This window comes from Alosa pseudoharengus, unplaced genomic scaffold (assembly GCF_046254945.1).
Source record: "Alosa pseudoharengus isolate Yale_2024_CS ecotype anadromous, Long Island Sound unplaced genomic scaffold, YU_APseudo_1.1 YU_APseudo_1.1_scf_12, whole genome shotgun sequence".
NCBI lineage: Eukaryota > Metazoa > Chordata > Actinopteri > Clupeiformes > Clupeidae > Alosa > Alosa pseudoharengus.
The window spans coordinates 2,962,353-2,980,526 of NW_027468587.1; the positions used below are offsets into that span (position 1 = coordinate 2,962,353).

General features: G+C 43.2%; 3 protein-coding genes across 3 annotated transcripts in view; 1 reads left to right on the forward strand and 2 right to left on the reverse strand.

Moving 5' to 3' along the window:
• Positions 1–2,482: 2,482 nt before the first annotated feature.
• On the reverse strand, positions 2,483–11,436 carry rab13 (RAB13, member RAS oncogene family). The gene is made up of 8 exons (XM_076279761.1): positions 10,724–11,436; positions 9,835–9,895; positions 8,539–8,599; positions 8,202–8,279; positions 7,405–7,494; positions 7,102–7,167; positions 6,713–6,763; positions 2,483–4,662 (listed from the first exon to the last, which is right to left on the reverse strand). The coding sequence occupies exons 1-8, from the start codon at positions 10,845–10,847 to the stop codon at positions 4,585–4,587; spliced, it is 609 nt and encodes a 202-aa protein (XP_076135876.1). The 5' UTR covers positions 10,848–11,436; the 3' UTR covers positions 2,483–4,584.
• Positions 11,437–11,713: 277 nt separating this feature from the next.
• Positions 11,714–16,307, forward strand: rps27.2 (ribosomal protein S27, isoform 2). Its single transcript, XM_076279762.1, has 4 exons — positions 11,714–11,849; positions 12,552–12,660; positions 15,266–15,376; positions 16,006–16,307. Exons 1-4 carry the CDS (start codon positions 11,844–11,846, stop codon positions 16,032–16,034), a joined length of 255 nt encoding a protein of 84 aa, XP_076135877.1. The 5' UTR covers positions 11,714–11,843; the 3' UTR covers positions 16,035–16,307.
• Positions 16,308–17,619: 1,312 nt separating this feature from the next.
• LOC143118568 (nuclear pore membrane glycoprotein 210) overlaps positions 17,620–18,174 on the reverse strand; it is a 37,551-nt gene continuing 36,996 nt past the window's right edge. Inside the window, exons 39-40 of the mRNA XM_076279599.1 lie at positions 18,041–18,151; positions 17,620–17,714 (exon numbers count right to left, since the gene is read on the reverse strand). Of these exons, the coding sequence (XP_076135714.1) occupies positions 17,620–17,714; positions 18,041–18,151 (206 nt within the window). The remainder of the gene's footprint in view (positions 17,715–18,040; positions 18,152–18,174) is intronic.

Genomic DNA, 18,174 nt, shown 5'->3' on the forward strand with positions numbered 1-18,174 from the left:
GGCTGTGAGGTCTTCCGAGCGCACCGCGGGGGATGTTCGAGAGCAAGTGTTGGGTAAGGAGATGCGGAGGACAAGAGGGATGACACGCCGCTTGGGGGTAACCTCATGTGTTTCCAAGGCAAGTTTATGCAAAGTCCAGTGCGATAATCCAGCACTGATCTGATAACCATGGAAATACACAGTGGGCCTGGCGAAAGGTTGTCATTCCTCATCAATGTAGGCTATCGCTTAAGAATACCGTTTGAGTGAACCGATGTATTACACACGCTGCAGCAAGAGACAACGCAGTCACCTCGCGCATCGGTAGCCTAGGCCTACGAGTTCAACAGTTTAGACCTTTTCCCCCACTTTCTCAGCGCAGACTTCTACCACATGAGTTCAAACCCAAAACATAAGGAACATGCGCTATGCTGTTAATGTTGTGTTTTCATCTGTCAGTGAATAGTGGGTCGCCACATCCTGCCACGGCCCTTCGTCTTCCATCAACCCCTTCTCCGCTCGTGCTTTCAGGCTGAGTGGCATTGCGGTAACGGGAGCCTTCTGCAGGCCGAGCCCTTGCAATTGCCTACACTATCTGCAGACAGTACTGGAAGGGACTTCCATGCACTCCCGTTTCCCCCCGGTGGTTATCTCGCTGACACTTGGCATATAGGCTAGGCTACCTCTCGAACAGGACCGAAATCTGCGCAAAGCGTTCCACTCTGCTCCACTGTCCTCCAAGAGAAAGGTGTAGAATCACCAAGGTCCCGTTTGACAAGCGCTAAAGGATGAGGACATGATCACAACACAGACGACAGTCAAATTGAGAGATGCTAATTCACTTACACTCTCCAAAACAACCAGCTTTGACGATAATTCACCCCACGCCGATAACGATAAATGTTAGCTACAAGTCCAGTGAAGGGGTGCTCTTGTTTGAAAGCATGATTCATAAATATGACATCTCCCATTTCGTCGGGGGCGTTTCGCGATGCTCCGTGCTGCTGCCCCCTCTCTCCTCCCCGCAGTCACGCGGACCCCCGTCCTGTCCGTAAAGATCCGACATATGCCTCGCACTGCGTCGCTGGCTACGTCATCATCGCCAGACTCCGAGCATCACGTCCTGCTCCCTCTATCAGTCAACTGGCTCATCATCTACACACTCTCACTCGCATTAACCCACACAGACAGCAACATGAAAACACACGCCTGAGCTTTTGTAGCATTCACTAGCCATACAATTCAGTTGAGTGGTTCAGTGACAGCAGGCTGGGTCTATCCTATTCTGCGCATGTGAGGATATACATTCAGTCGTGCAGCTTGCATGCTGGTCAACAAACATAAATCGCGGGAGCCCACACACGGGTGCCTTTCTGCCGCAGTCTTTGGGCAGGCGCGCGGTGCTGATGTTGCACAGGAGGGCCTGTAACCTAGCAACGAGCTCAGTGGCCCGTGGTGATCCAATCAGATCTCGTTTTACTGTAACAACGCTGAGTCCGGACAATTCAAGCTCAATCAATTAATCTCCTCATGCATAGACATTAGTATATCTCTGGAGACCCAGAGAATGCCTCATAAATGCTCAAATTATTTTTAAAATGTGCTTATTGGATTATACTATCTTATGCCGAACAACTTTTTCTAAACTGTACGCTACACACCATTTACTCTAGCCTGAATCTAAAGACAACAAATAGGCTATTTTATCCATTTACACTAACAATGTAGGTTATTAGAACCAAAGATTCTAGAGCGGAGCTCTGTTCTAGAATCTTTGATTAGAACCACCATTGCCCAAAATCAGTTGGCTAGACCAGGGGTTCCCAAACTTTTCCACGACAAGGCCCCCCAAATACCACTAGGTTCTGGCCAAGGACCCCCTTGATGTGTTATTAAACCCATTGACAATACTAGGCCCTACGGCAAATGTAAAAATACATTAAGCTAATCCTAATAATTATTTTAGCCACAAGCACTTCGCAATGGAGCACAGTGTGTAAAAATTGTATTTGGGGCTTTCTGCTATATGAAAGCTATCACTCTACTATTATTTTATAGACCCTTTCAAGAGAGTTCTAATATCAGCATCATATTAGCCCCACAAGGCTTCCGTTTTAACATATATGTTATCCTAATGCAGAGGAAGTATTGGGAACCAAATAGAACGTTCAAGCATTGTTTTTGTTTTTTTTGTTGAAAGGGTCTATAAGTCATTATCATGGGAAATATAATGTTCAGATATGCGTCACATTATTATAATGGTATTGTAGAACAACCCTCATAGTAATAGGTATATTTAAAACTTGTATCAAATGTATTTATTTGTTACTTTTATTTTTCCTTCCAACTTGCTGAGGCCCCCCTGGCACCCCCTCGTGGCCCCAGGGGGCCCTGACCCCCAATTTGAGAACCACTGGGCTAGACTAGAGCCATAAAAAGGTAATACCTTTATATGGCTCTGGGCTAGACATGTTAAACAAACACACAATAGAATATTCAACACTTATCATAACACTGTTTTTTTATTCAAAGCGGCATAAAAGATTCAGACAGTCAGGATGTTTCATTGACCACCTGAGAAAGATTCATAAGTTCAATAAGAGTCAAGGGGAAACTGTTTCACACTCACAAACACACATACACACACAGGACGATACAGTGTGTAAAAAACAAGCAGAAAATAGCAGTGCTGGTATCAATAAAGTCTGTTGTACAGCTAAAACCCAAGTCCAAATCTCTTCTTTTTCAACATAGTCAATTTCACTTCTCTCTCACATGCTTTCTTGCATCATTTTTTATTCTCTCATTCCATCCACCTTCATTTGTTCATCAACATATTTTCCCATGACAAGTTTGTAAACAGAATAAAACAAACCAGTTATCATTTTCTGAATGATTCATCACATTCTTGAATTTCCCCTTGAGGATCAATAAAATCTATCTATCTATCTATTTTAAAAAAAAAGTTCTCTGATCTCTGTGTTATTTGTACAAAGGTGTCATTTGTTCATAAAAACAAACAAACAAACACACACAACACTTTGTATCATCTTTGCGGAGGAACCACAATATCTCTAGCAGTAAGTGTGCAGTACCAACAAAGGAGGTGCCGTCACAGCAGGTGAGAGACAGTAAACAGGCAGTCATTCAGACAGGTGAAAAGATCGCTCTTTGTAGATCTCTCTGGAACACCTGATCTGGAGACAGATGACAAGTCTATGCTTGTGCAGAGTTACATCATAACAGGCAACCAGTCCAACCATACGCCTTTACAAACGTACACACATGTGCACGTGCGCGTCACCCACACACGTACACACACACACACACACACACACACACACACACACACACACACAAACACACAAACACACACAAACACACACAAACCTCTAAAAGAAAGGGAATGTGAACTTGTTTCTGGGGGACTGTGTGTGTCTCTGTGTGTCTCGCTGTGTGTGTGTGTGTGTGTGTGCATCATTAACCGGGTGTCCATTGTTATGGTAATCCCCATGTTCAAGAGCAAGATGCTCTTCACTCACAGACCAACTCCTCTACACTGTAGTGTGAACCTAGTGTTCAAATCTCTACTGCAATACAGCCATTGGATCTAAACTTTTTACAAATAAAAAAAGTACACATATGCAAAAATGTCCATCTAAACCTCACTGCACCACATGCTGAATCATGAAGGCACTTCCATAAGTCCCTACCTAACTTCCATAAGTCCCAACATAACCGCTCGCTGACAGTCTATTTCCTGCAAGGTCTGTTTTAGCTGCAAGATGTAATGTGGAACGTTCTCTTGAGAAATGGCTATTCCCAGTATTCCCAGTAGAGTTTACTGAGCTTCATGGGGTATTGATTGTACCGAATCAAAAGTTGCATGGACAACCTTTTTTGTATGTTTTTGAAAGTTGAGTGATTATCTTATTCACAGAGCTAGCAATATGGCTCCTCCGTCTCAGTCTGAGTGTGTGATTTCCCTGCTAACACTGTTAAACATACCCCCTGATCGGCTAGCTCAGACAGCCAACTGCAGGATCTGTTTCACTATAGTATCCTTGGGACTGATCTAATTAGTTTCAATGTAATTTTGGTCAACAACTGTTAGCATTGACCGAGCCCCTGGCAACCCCTGTGGACAGCTTCCAGCAGAACGAATGCAGTGAAAACATGAGGAATTAGATTACATACGTATACGTTTCTACAATACTGCAGAAATTTATTTTTTTTCTTTCCCTCTTTCACTGATTAGAACTATTAACATGGCTTATCGGATTTACACTGCAGCCTGTATGTATTTCAGCCTTCCACATATAAACCAATACTCTTCCTGATTCCTACTGCAAGCATTGTTTTTCTCAAAGGACTGGACTTGGAATGTTATACAGCATTCATCATAAAAAATATTAACAGTAACCTCTAGACAATGCTATCTGCTGTAGAACAAGACCAGCAACCAATTAAAAACTTCGCCAGGCCAGTAGCACTCTCTTCCTTTCTCTGCACTTTCTGTTTCCCCTCATTTCTCTCATCCTCTTTTTCCATTCTTCAACTTTTCTATGTCTTTCATCCCTTTCCTCCCTCTCTCTCCTCTGTCGTTTAAATGAGGAGGCACTTGGAGGAGGACTTGGTTTTGGCTTCTGGAGTTGTCAGCTTCACCTCCCGTCCTGTCGGCCCCTGAATGAACAGAATTACAATACACTATAAGTCTACATTCACGCGAAGGCATTTCAAAGCACTGAAAAAGGGTTCAGGTGCAAAACCAGCTATGTCAATTTGTGATGGAGTATAGAAATATATTTATATCTATTCTTTTATTTATGATCAGTGACACTGTTGTTGAGTTGTACTATTTGATTTATGTTTATTTAATGAAAACAGGCAAGCTGCAGTTTGATTTGTGAAGGTGGACTTCACTGTATTGGCATCTGAACTCTTCACTCAGTACTATTTGCCCATTTATAATGTTCCAATGTAAGTAAAAAAGAAAAAAAGAATCTTGTAAATGTACAAGACATTTTACATGGGATAAACAAGTAAAGTAAACTCCCCTAAGAGTGAATGAGTGAATTACAAGTCAGGTGAGGTACTTTGCATCTATTTTTGAATCGCAAGGACTACATTTCCATTTATTCATTTAGCAGACACTTTTATCCAAAGATAAACAAAAATGAGGAATAACATTCAACTACTAGAGGTTGAGAGTGCACTGCAGAAGTTTAAGTAGTCAAAAGATTCTGAAGGACTCTTCTCACCCTATCAATGGATTATTCCTACCGCTGAAATCAAGAAGACGCCTATGTAGTCACAAAGCCAGAACTGAGAGACTCAGGAGAAGTTTTTATCCCCAGGCCATCCGAACTCTGAACTCACACTATACTGACTTTGCAAACATTCACTCCTCAGCACTCTCAAACATTTCCCAACTCTGAATTCACACTATACTGAATTTGCACTCATTCACTCCTCAGCAGTCATGACCCCCCCCCCCCCCCCCAAACACACACACACATACATGACTTTTAGCACTTTTACTTCCCTCTCCCTATGCTACAGACCTTTTATTTATTTTCTTATTTCATCACACGTCAAAACACACACACACACACACACACACACACACACATATCTGACTTTCTCTAACTTTTGCACATCTCCATAGAACTTTTTATTTATTATTTTTGATTTCTCCTCCATCTATCTACCCATGTCCTTGATTGCCTAGCCTTTCAACCCCCCCACCCCCCCCCCACCCCCATCCCCAACACACACACACACACTTACATCATCACACATATTGCACACTGCCCTCTCCCCACATACACAGCACACTATCCCATCTCCCCGGTCATCCCCCCAACACACACACCAAGACCCCTGGCAGTTGGGTTAGCCCCTTGAGCCGTGGATCTGCCCAAGGTTTCTTCCTTGGTAAGGGAGTTTTTCCTTGCCCCTGTTGCTCTTGGGTGCTCCTTGTTGGTGCCCCCCTCCCAATCCCAATCCTCCCCCACCTTTCTTATGCAGCCCTTGCCACTTAATCTACTAAACCCCTCTTCTACTGCACTTTTTACCCCCCCCCCCCCCCCCATAAATGCACAAATAGGCTGACACCAGACATAATTTCACTGCATTTCTTACTTCCAGTAACTATATGCATGTGACAATAAACTTCCTTGTATCCTTGTATCCTTGTAAGTGATGCAAGTTGATAGACAATTGTGTATCAAAAGAAGAAAGAAAAGTTTGCATAATTAAATGCTTTTGAATTAAATTTTTGCAGCATATCGCCTTTACTATCTACCCCCCTTTTTGACAACTGACATATCGGTTTTACATATCGGTTATCGGCCTTCTGTTTTGGTAATAATTGATATCGGTATCGGCCCTGAAAAAACCATATCGGTCGATCCCTACTGCAGAAGTTTAAGTATAGTCAAAGTGTAGTCCAAGGAGATAACACTCAACTAGAGGTTGAGAGTGCACTGCAGAAGTTTAAGTAGTCAAAGTGTAGTCCAAGGAGATAATGGTAGAAGAAAAAGAAGGAGGTAGAGGAGGGAAGAAAAGGAATAGCATGGTAGGTGAACTGAAGGACAACAAAGTCATTGTACATAACATGAACACCTAGAAATATAAAAAAGGGAAAAGAAACAGAGTGCAAAACACACAGAAACCAGACAAAAATGAACAGAATTGCTGAACTGGGTGAGTCCCTTAGGTGCTTACTGACCGGTTTCTTGCTTGACTTCAGCAAAATGTCGCGAGCCAATGAAAGAAAGGACTGGAAAGGTGGTGAAGGACATTGAGGGATTGAGGGGAAGAGAGAGGGATTGAGGGGATGAGAGAGAGGGAGGGAGAGAGAGAGACAAAGAGAGATTAATTCAATCATACATTTCATTTCTACATTTCAAAACAGGAAACTAATATTGGCGTTGATAAGATTTCTGTCTGCTTTTTTAAAAAACAAATTGTGAGTATGACCCAGGACACCAACTGTGGACGTAGGACATTTGGGGTGGATAAGGTCTAAGAAAGAGAAGGTGAGAGAGAGAGAGAGAGAGAGAGAGAGAGAGAGAGAGAGAGAGAGAGAGAGAAAGAGAACTAGAGATTTTTTCTTACCTCTTCCACATTAATGCTGGACTTGGCACTTGTCTCAAAGAACCGAATCCCATGATCCTTTGCCAGCTGCACAGAAAGTCCAAGTGGAGTCAGACATGTTTTCTTCCACTATTCACATGGTATAGGGTACGTTTCTATCGCATGTGTGAATGAGGTCACACTAACATAGCTTATTTTACATTTGACATATTAAAAACTGGTCAACCAGCTACAGTGACATTGACATTTCCACAAACATTCACCCTCACCAGGGCATAACCACAAACGAGCAACTGAACAGTACATATAATTGTGTATACTGACTTTTTCGCCCACTTCCTTGGACACTTTCCGCTTCGCCTCAATGTCACACTTGTTGCCCAGCAGCATGCGGCTCACCCCTGATGATGCATTCTGGGTAAAAAAAAGACAGCAGTGCATGGGGATGAGGCTTTAGTTCCTCCTGATCCTCCACTGCATACAGAGAGCTCCTCTGTGTGTGGGTCAGTCTTGGTTCCCTGTACTGACCCAGGGTCTGTCCTACTAGACCACAGTCCTGAGTCAACTTCTCTTCATGCACAACATGACACTTAAACTCCGTCCGCACTAATGGGGCCGACATGAAAGTCAGACACGGTCAGTAAAAGAGCGCCACAGAAATACAGATTTGGGATCAGTTAGGCATTTGGGGATTATTGGCTGAGTTAAATATTAACAAGGAATGTTCTGACCCAGGACTTTCCCCAAGGAGTGTCTGGCAAGTCAAAAAGGGAAAATAACAGACATGCATACAAAAGAGGGAGAATGAAAGGCAGAGTGCTCTTGACAGGAATCGTACATGCATACCGTAATTTCCCAACTATTAGCCCAAGCGTTTATACATTGATTTTGCAAAATTTCTGTGTAGTTGTGCAGTGCAGTTAATATGGTACTAATTTATTTCTTATAACTTGCATAACACACTGGCCTGCAGCTTATACACAATGCAGCTAATACACAGGAAATTACTGTATGTTTTTTACAAAATTGTTACCAATTAACTCATAAATATTTCCAAACAAAACATGCCGTCCACCAAATCAGTGAGGGTGTATGTTGCAGTCCCACTCTCTCTCTCCTACCTCTTTGATGCTCTTCATCCAGTTCTGAATGTTCTCATAGGATTTCTCGTCAGTGATGTCATACACCAAGATGATGCCCTGGAAAGGGAACAAGATTAGACATTAGATCCTGTGTGTGTGTGTGTGTGTGTGTGTGTGTGTGTGTGTTTGTGTGTGTGTGTGTGTGTGTACAAGTATCTGCAAGTGTTTATGTGGGCACTGAGTCATGGTTTTGTGACCACAGTGAACAGGAAGTGTTCTTCCAAAGGAGACCCCCTATGTGTGTGTGTGAGTGTGTGTGTTCTTCCAAAGCAGTCTGTGTGTGTGTGTGTGTGTGTGTGTGCGTCTAAACACTCACCATCGCTCCTCTGTAGTAGGCTGTGGTTATGGTTTTAAACCTCTCTTGTCCTGCTGTGTCCCTGAAAGCAAAGTGCCATCACACAGTCAGAAAGCCCCTCAAGTGCCATCACACAGTCAGAAAGCCCCTCAAGTGCCATCACACAGTCAGAAAGCCCCTCAAGGGCGGCATACGGACACATCCGAACCACAGACGAGCAAGTCAATCACTTTGAGACACCCAATGAACAAGTCTTTTCCCCAATGAACAGAAGTGTTGATATTCAGTTAGTAATGTGCCATTGGATTTGTGTTTATGGAAGATTGCCTAACCTATGGATTCAGGTGATGTTTGTGTGTGCTGACGTTTGAATTCTCAAGACATGACTGGAGAGTCAACTCTGGCCAAGTGACATTCTCTGGCATTATTCACTTATTTTCTCACTCTCGTGCACGCACGCGCACACACACACACACGCACACGCACACGCACACGCACACGCGCACACACACACACGCACACACACGCACACGCACACACGCACACACGCACACACGCACACACGCACACACACACACACACACACACACGATCATGACTAAGACTATTTCCCAGACACTGCTAATTCCAAGTAAGTCCAATGTCTAACTGTATTGATGTCACATTAAAGTTAGGGATCATATGTAAATCTGTTATATCATGTGTTACATAAAATCAACCCTCAACTGTGTTCTCATTTAGATTTCTATAGCATCTGCCTCTATACAACCAAAGTGGAATGCTAGGATTTCCGTTGGATGATGTCTGATTATCCTGAAGCATTTTATTCTTAGATTAAAAGTTTTTTTTCAATGGGGATTTTGTTTGCTTTTAGACTAGGACTGGGCTTACTCCTTGTATGGGACGCTAGACCTACATGTCAGAAATAAATACAGAAGAGCACTATGTGGTTATATTAAAGTAGACAAAAGGCAAAATGTGAAATTCTTCATATCATTTCTGCAGTCATTTATACAAGTGTTATCAGTCAAGTCAAGTCAAGTCAGTTTTATTTAGTATAGCGCATTTAACATGCACAGAGTGCAACCCAAAGCGCTCCACATACAAGACACTGACACAAGACAAAAGTCAATAAGACAAAAGATGCCGGACGGAGCGGCGTAGTCGCCAGTATACCCGTGATACCAAGACATGACAAAAACATAAAAAATAACAATAACAAATAACAATAAATAGCAAATGAGTTCTGAGTGATGCCATGTGGCCACTGCAATGGCAAGGCACCGAAGCAAGGCTGAAGGAGAGGTATCATCTTACCAGACTTGCAGTTTGACTTTTTTCCCATCCACATCTATGGTCTTTACTTTAAAGTCAATGCCTGAATGGGTACAGGGGACAAGAGAAGATTGAGGGGCACTAGAAACGAGAAAGTGTAATGCATGATTAAAAACAGAGAGAAAACAAATGCAATGGAATGCACACAGGAAGAGAGAGAGAGAGAGCAAGCCTACAGGAAGGAAGGACAGAGGGTTAACTCCTCAAATGGCTCAGATTTAGGTCATGCCAATTATAATGTCCTGGTCTGCTCTGCAGAGCAAGGAAACCCATGGCACAATATTGTGACAAAGCCCTCAGCAGTTTGGCTGTGGCGAAGTTGACATCCTCCGTCGTTTGTGTGTGACTTTTCAGCCAGACAGAGACAGGGAGGGCAAGGAGCGAAAGGGAAAAGGAGGGGGAGGAAGATAGCAGAGGGAAGGGGTGTGGGGGTCTTTTTGAAGATCTGGGTGAATGCACTGAATGCCAGTGTGTTCTAACATGATTTGAAGCGCAGAGGAGGGGGGGGGGGGGCAGAGAGAGAGATGAGAAAGATCTTTAGTGGTGATATATGAGGGCGGGGGTGAATAAGCTGGAACGCATTGAGGGAGTGGAAGGGGGAATGAGGGATGGAGGAGGAGAAGAGACAAACAGAACCATAACAAAAAAGAGGATGAATTGTAGGTCAGACAGAGATCTGTGTATAAATGAAGCAGGGGTTGGAATGAAGTGACGCGACCAGCTAGTGCTGACATGAACAAGAGAAGACACAATCAGAAAAAGCTGTTAAGCTTCTGGTTTAACCTGACGTTTACCTGGCACCAATAAAACTGTAGGCTAAAGTAAAAAAGCCCTCACCCTTTAAAAACAAAACCCAATTCAATAAGCCTACCGATTGTTGATATGTAGGTTGAATTAAAATTGTCCTCCGCAAATCGGATGATGAGGCAGGTTTTCCCAACTCCACTATCTCCTATGAGTAATAATTTAAAGAGGAAGTCGTATTTCTTCGCCATAACTTCAACGATGTTCGAAGACAGCAAATTTATGATGAACAAAGTCCAGATTAAATTGCTCCTCACTGAAATCACAAGTGACAACTGCTCTGGTCGTCAAGAAAGTTTCTCCCCGTGCTTATATCTCTTGCTGTCCTGTTGCAGATATCCCTTTTTACATCGGTAAACCCGTTGTTCTCCAAACTTATCCAAGTACGAGAAAATAACCAGCCGGAAAGTAGCCCAAAACTGAACGCAATCCAGGCTCTGGGTGCCTCAAGTCCGCATTTCAGAATTTAAATGAATGACGATGACAAGTATAAGGAAATAAGAAATGTTCTCTCTTGTAGGCCTTTAAACGCTTATCCATGCACGACCTGTTTAGCAAAAAACTTTTCTTGTCCCAAGTTCCTGAGGCGAGGGCTACGTAGAACGGGCGACGTTGGAGCTTTGGATACGCTCTGTCTGCATGGGAGTGGAAGAGAGGGAGAGAAATCGACCAAAAATATCTGTCACTAGAGGGCGCGTACTCACATTGGCAAAGTTGTTTTACAATGTTGCAATTTTAACGATGTGCGTTCGAAAGCATCTAGCTTTGACACAACGTGGGCAAAAGAGAGAATGGATGAATGGAATAACGAATGATCATGAGGTTGACCTTTGCCATTTTCCTGTCATCTTGTGATCATCTTAAAAAAAAAGTTATGTGTGAACATTTATGGCCGTATCCTATGTTATGAAATCTAAGCCTATAGTCGTAGACTAGGTGCATGTTAATATCGTCTGCTTATGAAGACATCTATGCGATGCTGTAAACACGCATTGTTTGCCTAAAATTAGATAAAAACTCTCACACCATGGACCTCACAAACATGGATCCCAGCTTCTCCAGTTTTGATTCACTCGACGTAAACATGCCTTCTAAATCACTTCCTGCCCCTGCGAGTCAACCCGTTCATATTTGCTATCTGTTTCCGGTTTGCCTTCCTTTTCGGCTACGGCTCCAAACTCGCCAACATGCCTGTAAGTACGCCCCTGGAAGTATTAAATGATTTTAATTGTCAACGAAGGTAGTAATCCACAGATCGCGTATATAGACTGGTGTGTCAGAATTTTGCGGACAAGTTTGTGTGTTTGTAATGTTTACATTTGCAATATAGACAGTTCTAAATCGAAAGAATGTCTCCGAGCGCGTGGTGTTATGAGTGCTGACCTGTTTTGACAAGATGGCGGCGCGCAGGCAAATAGAAAGCATGAGAATGAACATTTAGTAGTATACAGAGAATTTATATTGATTGCTTCCTCTGGATCCTTCCTGGTCTCAACTTGAGCGTGTAGGCTATTTCCCGGCTAATGATCGGGGACAATACGTCTGCAGGATGGATCAAATGGTCTAAAGCCATGCTAGAGCTAACGTTAGCAAGTTATCTCCGTCACCAACGTTACTTTCCCAAATGACACTAGTCAGACTCGAGAAAGATTGGATATGACGTAGACTGTTAACCTAGTTGTCTTGGTTGATTAATTAAATTAGTTGGCGTGTTCTTGTTACTGTAAGTGTTGCACGTTAACGTGATCTGTCATTGTTCGTGTCTGCTCGAACCTTGTTATTGGCCTATGGGGCCCGTAAATGGTGTATCTTCTGTTAGGTGCTGCACTACTGGCTTTGACGCATACTATTAACTATACACACCACATTTATTCCTCTGTCACTATCTCTTACAGCTTGCTAAAGACTTGTTGCACCCAACTCCCGAGGAGGAGAAGAGGAGACACAAGAAGAAACGTCTCGTGCAGAGTCCTAACTCCTACTTCATGGACGTCAAATGTCCAGGTGAGTTGAAGCCTTCTATTCTTTAAGCGTTTGAATATAGGGGTGTATTGACTAATATTTGGTTTGAAGTTGGTATGAGATGTTCCTCATGTAATCAAATAGGGTGTAATATCCAACAGCTACATTGACGTCGTTTGCTATTGTCTTGTGTAGTACATTTGGTGTGGTCCTTAGGATTTTGGTGGGAAGGTTGCAGACTGTTGGATTCAGAAGCATCCAAGTTTTCTGATGTCATATGCAGAAAGCCACTTGGTGCTTGGAGGTGTTGTGGTGGCGGTGGTGTGGCGCACTGTTGATTTTGCGGTGTGTTGGTTGGTCTCGCTGCCAGCACTGCTCAGGATTACCTTCAGAGCTAACAGGAGAAGCTGCATTAAGGGCTTAACATAACAACCACCAAAATGCCAGTGACCGTACTCATCATGAATGTCATTGTATGCTGTGTCGGGTTTTGCTGCGAGACATTACACTGTGCAGTATTGTGTTGTGTCTGTGGATGCCGTGTCCTGTCCGTTGTGTTCCCCCTGCCACGCTACCAATCGGATAGCAGTTGAGTGCAGGCTGCGCTGCTGCTCTGGCTCCATGTCGTGGTGTGGCATATCCACCTCCACTTTACTCACATTTGGTAGTATCTGCTCTTGATGCATTGAGGCATTAGGCAGATGATGCATACAGTGACTGGTATCATGGGCTTCTCACAATGGTTGATTATGTTGTCACAGATTTTTGTTGTCATTAATGTTTACAACATTATGTAGTCAGATTTAGTTCATATGGGCAACTCCATTAAGACTGACTTTACAAATCAGTGTTTATTTTTTATAGTACAGCTACCCTGGTATTACCCTGGAAGTTTTCTAGGCCATTGCTTGACATGGGTGGTGGTGTGTGTGTGTGAGGGGGGGGGGGGGGGGGGATTCATCTTCAGATATGTTCTTTGTGCTCTGGTGGGATTTTGACGTGGTGGTGTGTGTGTGGGCGGGGGGTTAACCTTCAGCTATATTCTTTGTGCTATAGTGGGATTTTGAGGTGGTGGTGTGTGTGTGTGTGTGTGGGGGGGGGGGGGGATTCATCTTCAGCTATATTCTTTGTGCTCTGGTGGGATTTTGGAGTGTGTCTATACGGTCAGAGAGAAACATAATTAAAGATGAAATTATGTTTTTTTCATGTCAAGTGATGGACATTGATGCCTTGTAATAGATACCAGGGCTGTTGTACAGCAATCACCAAAAGTGTGTGTTGTGTAGTCACACATTGTCCATCCTCTGGTATTATTCAGAATGTTTTCTATGCTAGTAGGATGTACTCTTTCGGTTTGAGATGCAGTGACTTGGTACCCTGGAAATCCAGAGTTCTCGCGAGAGCACAATGGAATTGTCTCTGCAAGACACTCTGGCAAAGAGCAATGATGCACGTTACTTTTTCCCCATGCATTCCGGGGAACCAGCTAAACTGATGAAGACAGCGCTGCAATGTTGGAGGACCGTACACATTGGTCGCAGTGTCATCCGATTGCGTCAAAGTCCGAAATCATTCAGAGTAAACATGGTCTAGTGTTATCCAATTGCGTGCAGTGAGATTTTTAAATGCATGCTTGTTGCCGCCCCTCAAGTTGGACCATTACATTGCTCTTTGCCAGACCCTTAATCTTTCTAGATTATCAGGGTCTGGATTTTCCAGGCTAGTGACTTGGTGTGTTTCAAAGTCAAATGTGCAATCCATGCGGAGGCCTGAAATCTGTGACCCTGTATTGTCTGTGTTATCAAGAACACAACACAGTAGTCCCTTTGTTAGTGTAATGCTAATGATGAATGAGTTGTGAGCTACATGGTATTAGTGTAACAGAAGCAAAGAATAACTCCAAAAGGGAAAGCTTCACTTATTCTCATCAGCAGTGCCTCCAGGGGAGGGTGATTTCCAGGAATAACCTAGCCTGGCTAGCGCCACAACTTCTCAATGAGACGTGGTCTGGGAACCAAACGTTAATTTTCTCGTATTTGAAAAAAATGCCCAGATCCGTTTATTGGGTGCCACGGATGTCTATCAAATGCGTCTGTGCATAGCTCATCATCGTCTTGCTTTCCCCCTTGTTCTGTGATTGGTTCCCTATCTGAGGCAAAAATTAGGGCGGTAGTTTACAGGCTGCCTTAGCAGCGTGAATCAAATTGCGCGCAAGGCAGCATGGGAACACCCAGGCTAGGAATAACCAGGCTGAATTAGAATTGGTTGGTCTCTATTGTAATTTCTGAGGGTGCTGCAGGTGGGATTAAAGAACTTGTTTGGTTTTTGATGAGTTGTGACACCAGACTCTGTTTGGGATGGAGTAAAAATCAGTTTTCTCTTTATTATTTATGTAATGCGAATGTGAACAGACCCATAAAGACATCTGCTGCTGTTTTGCTTTTCATAAGTGACCAACTGGGAAGTCGTGTAAGGACTTGAAAGTGGTCTCTCTTCCTTTGATGCATTTTAATGCAACATTTCCCAGACTCCATATCTCTAGTTTGCTAAGAGCAAAGCCATGAGTAATGCTTTGGGTTCCCTCTGAAGTGGGTTTAAAAGCTGTGTGTGTCCTCTCCTTCTCACCCCCCTCCCTCTCCTCTTCCAGGATGCTATAAGATCACTACGGTGTTCAGCCATGCGCAGACAGTAGTGTTGTGTGTGGGCTGCTCCACAGTACTCTGCCAGCCCACCGGAGGAAAAGCACGTCTAACGGAGGGTAAGATCTCAACATTACACACACACACGCGCACTCGTATGCACGTACACACACACACACACACACACACACACACACACACACACACACACACACACACACACACACACACACACACAGAGTCAGTGATCAGGAGTTGTTATGCAGAGGATACAGCTTGGATCTCTGCTCCTTGCCCCTCCCCCGGCTCCCTTGTGGTCTGGCTCGGTGGTGTTGTTGTTATCGTCCGCAGTTAGAATCTAATTTTCTGCCAAATGTATTTGGGGAACCACAGTGTAGTCTTGTTGACTATTTTGAGTGTGAACTAGAGAACCTGGCCGTTATATAAGCGGGGGAATGTCACTGGGTTAAAATTTAAAAAGCTATGGGCTCCTTAAATTTCTGCATGGAAGTGTCCTTTATAAATACATTACTATAAAATCAGTTAAAAGGTTTGCTATGTAGATTCATTTGTGTCATGCCAGAAGTCAAATGGTTTCTCATGACCTATTGGGCATTTCTCCTGGTCATATTAATGTAATATTTTTTCCTCCTTTAAACTACAGAGCATGTTGTGTCTCTTCTGCACTGGCATTAATTACATTACTTTCTAGTAGTAAAACATACATTACTGTTTTCCTTCATTATAGGATGCTCATTCAGGAGAAAGCAGCACTAGTCTCTCCCCAACGATTCTGGTAGGAGGAGGAGAGACTGGATTGGACGATGAGAGGTTCAGTGTCTTCGCCCTGGATCCTGGAAGAGACTCCCTCTTAGCTAAGGCGAGGCATGGTGGAGATGCGGCCAAATGCAGAGAAAAGAAGACAAAGATGAAATGAGTTCTCGCTCCCTGTGAGCCGGGGGATCGTGTATGAGACTGAACAAGATTCACTGGAACATCCCATCTCCAACCCTGCCTCTCTAAAGTTAAATAAAGTTATGTCTTTCGTTATATTGTAGCATGGGTTGTTTTTTTTGCCGTTTTTCAGCTTCATTTAACTTAATCAGGTGTTTCACTAGTGTGTTACTCACCTGGTAATAAGTTTGCAGATAATATCTAAATTCTACACTAGGCCTAGAGATTGTATCTTAAAATTATTCATAACATAGGGAGGTTTTCAGGTGGCTTATTAGACTGACACGAAAAAACTATTTAATCAAATCCTGAAGGTACGTTATGCAGCCAGTAATGACTCTAATGAAGAGTATAGTTGTGCTCATAAATTTACACACCTTGGCAGAATTTCTCAAATGTATACCATTCTTTGACCGTGGTCAGGCAAAACATTTTATTTGAATGGAATTCAAATGAAACCATAAGGCATCACAGAAACAAAACAGCAATAATAAAAAAGAGGTGATTCCCCTTTCATATACCCTTAGTTCTTAACATAGTACCATGCCCCCTTTAGCACCAGTGACCGCTTGCTGTCTTGTGGTAGTTGTGGATGAGATGGCCACTCTTCTTGACAAACAGCCTCCAGGACCTGGACATTTGTGGGCTGTCTTGCATGAGCTGCATGTTTTGAGATCTTCCCAAAGTGGCTCAATGATACTGAGATCGAAATCGGAAATTGAAATCTCAATTGAACTGCCTGACCATGTGAACTGAAACACAAATTATCTTCTTCAGCTACGAAACTCAGGCTATTGCTACACAGGCGCTAATTACAATCAAATAGGTGTGGACTAGTCATGTTATCCAAAAACTGGCCAATAGCTCAGAAATTCTGCTGTAACAAATAACCAGTCATTAGACATGGGAGAGATATCTGACGTGATGTGCTTTATTGTATCCTGAGCATAGCCCGTGTGTGTGTGTGTGAGATGTCACTTCATGTGCGTGCACTCCAGAGCCAAAGTCTGCGCCTTGCTGTTCTCCCTGCCTGAGGGGACGACTGTATCCATGGTGACAAGGTCAGCTGTTTACCGTCCGCTAGGAAAACAAACATTCATCATAAAAAAAATCTTTGCTATAGCTTCACAAACATTTTAGATTTTACCTTGAGTGGATCATTGCGAGGAATATATCCACAAAAATTTCATTTCAAGTGAGCTGCAACAATCCTGGTATTACTACTAAGCCATATGAATGCAGAGAACAGTTTATATTTAAAGCAGAATCCAATAAAGTTGTGTGAATGCTAAGTATAGTTAATGTAATGCCTTTACACTCATGTTTAGTTACTTTGTTAAGATGACCTGTAGACTTGAGGGTCTCTGTGGCCAGACCAATTCCATAAATGCAGAGAACTAGTTTCACATCACAGATCCGGTGGATCCAGATACTCACCCCTGACTGCAGGGGCTGTGTTGGCCGATGGAGAAGCAGTAAACTGGGACACTATGGTGTTGTATACTACACAAGAAAAGTATTAATTAGCATTAGAAAAACAGTCATCAAAACATATCTAAGCTAGCAAAGGTACATTAACTGTGTCACTTAGTACGTTCACACCAGGTCTGTACTACAGTTTTTAAATGCCACTGATTCATAACAAAGGGTGCTAAACCTGTCAGAGATCTGACTTGCAGATAATACTTGAGCTAATATAAACAGTAGATGCAAATGCTTCACCAGATTACTGCCAATTCTGGCCTGTCCAGCTGTAGTATGAACTAGTGTGAAGGGGGAATGACCGCACAGTCTCAGCCAAATGAAAGGCCACCACACCTCCTATATACCTATGAACAGAGTTGCAGTGACGGCCAGGACGGCGAACAGGGCAAACGTCAGGATGAGCTGGAAGTCCCACAGCTGAGAGAAGACACCAGCATCTGTCTGGGATGTCTCCGCTGCACACACACACACACACATG

Excerpts from the sequence above, each read along its gene's own strand:
- rab13 (XM_076279761.1), bottom strand. The coding sequence starts at position 10,847 with ATGGCGAAGAAATACGACTTCCTCTTTAAATTATTACTCATAGGAGAT. Across the intron at positions 7,168-7,404 it reads CCAAGGAAGTGGGCGAAAAA|CTGGCAAAGGATCATGGGAT; the intron begins GTCAGTATACAC and ends CTTTCTGTGCAG. Across the intron at positions 4,663-6,712 it reads TGAAGTCAAGCAAGAAACCG|GGGCCGACAGGACGGGAGGT; the intron begins GTCAGTAAGCAC and ends CTGTTCATTCAG.
- rps27.2 (XM_076279762.1), top strand. Across the intron at positions 12,661-15,265 it reads CATGGACGTCAAATGTCCAG|GATGCTATAAGATCACTACG; the intron begins GTGAGTTGAAGC and ends CTCCTCTTCCAG. Across the intron at positions 15,377-16,005 it reads AAAAGCACGTCTAACGGAGG|GATGCTCATTCAGGAGAAAG; the intron begins GTAAGATCTCAA and ends CCTTCATTATAG.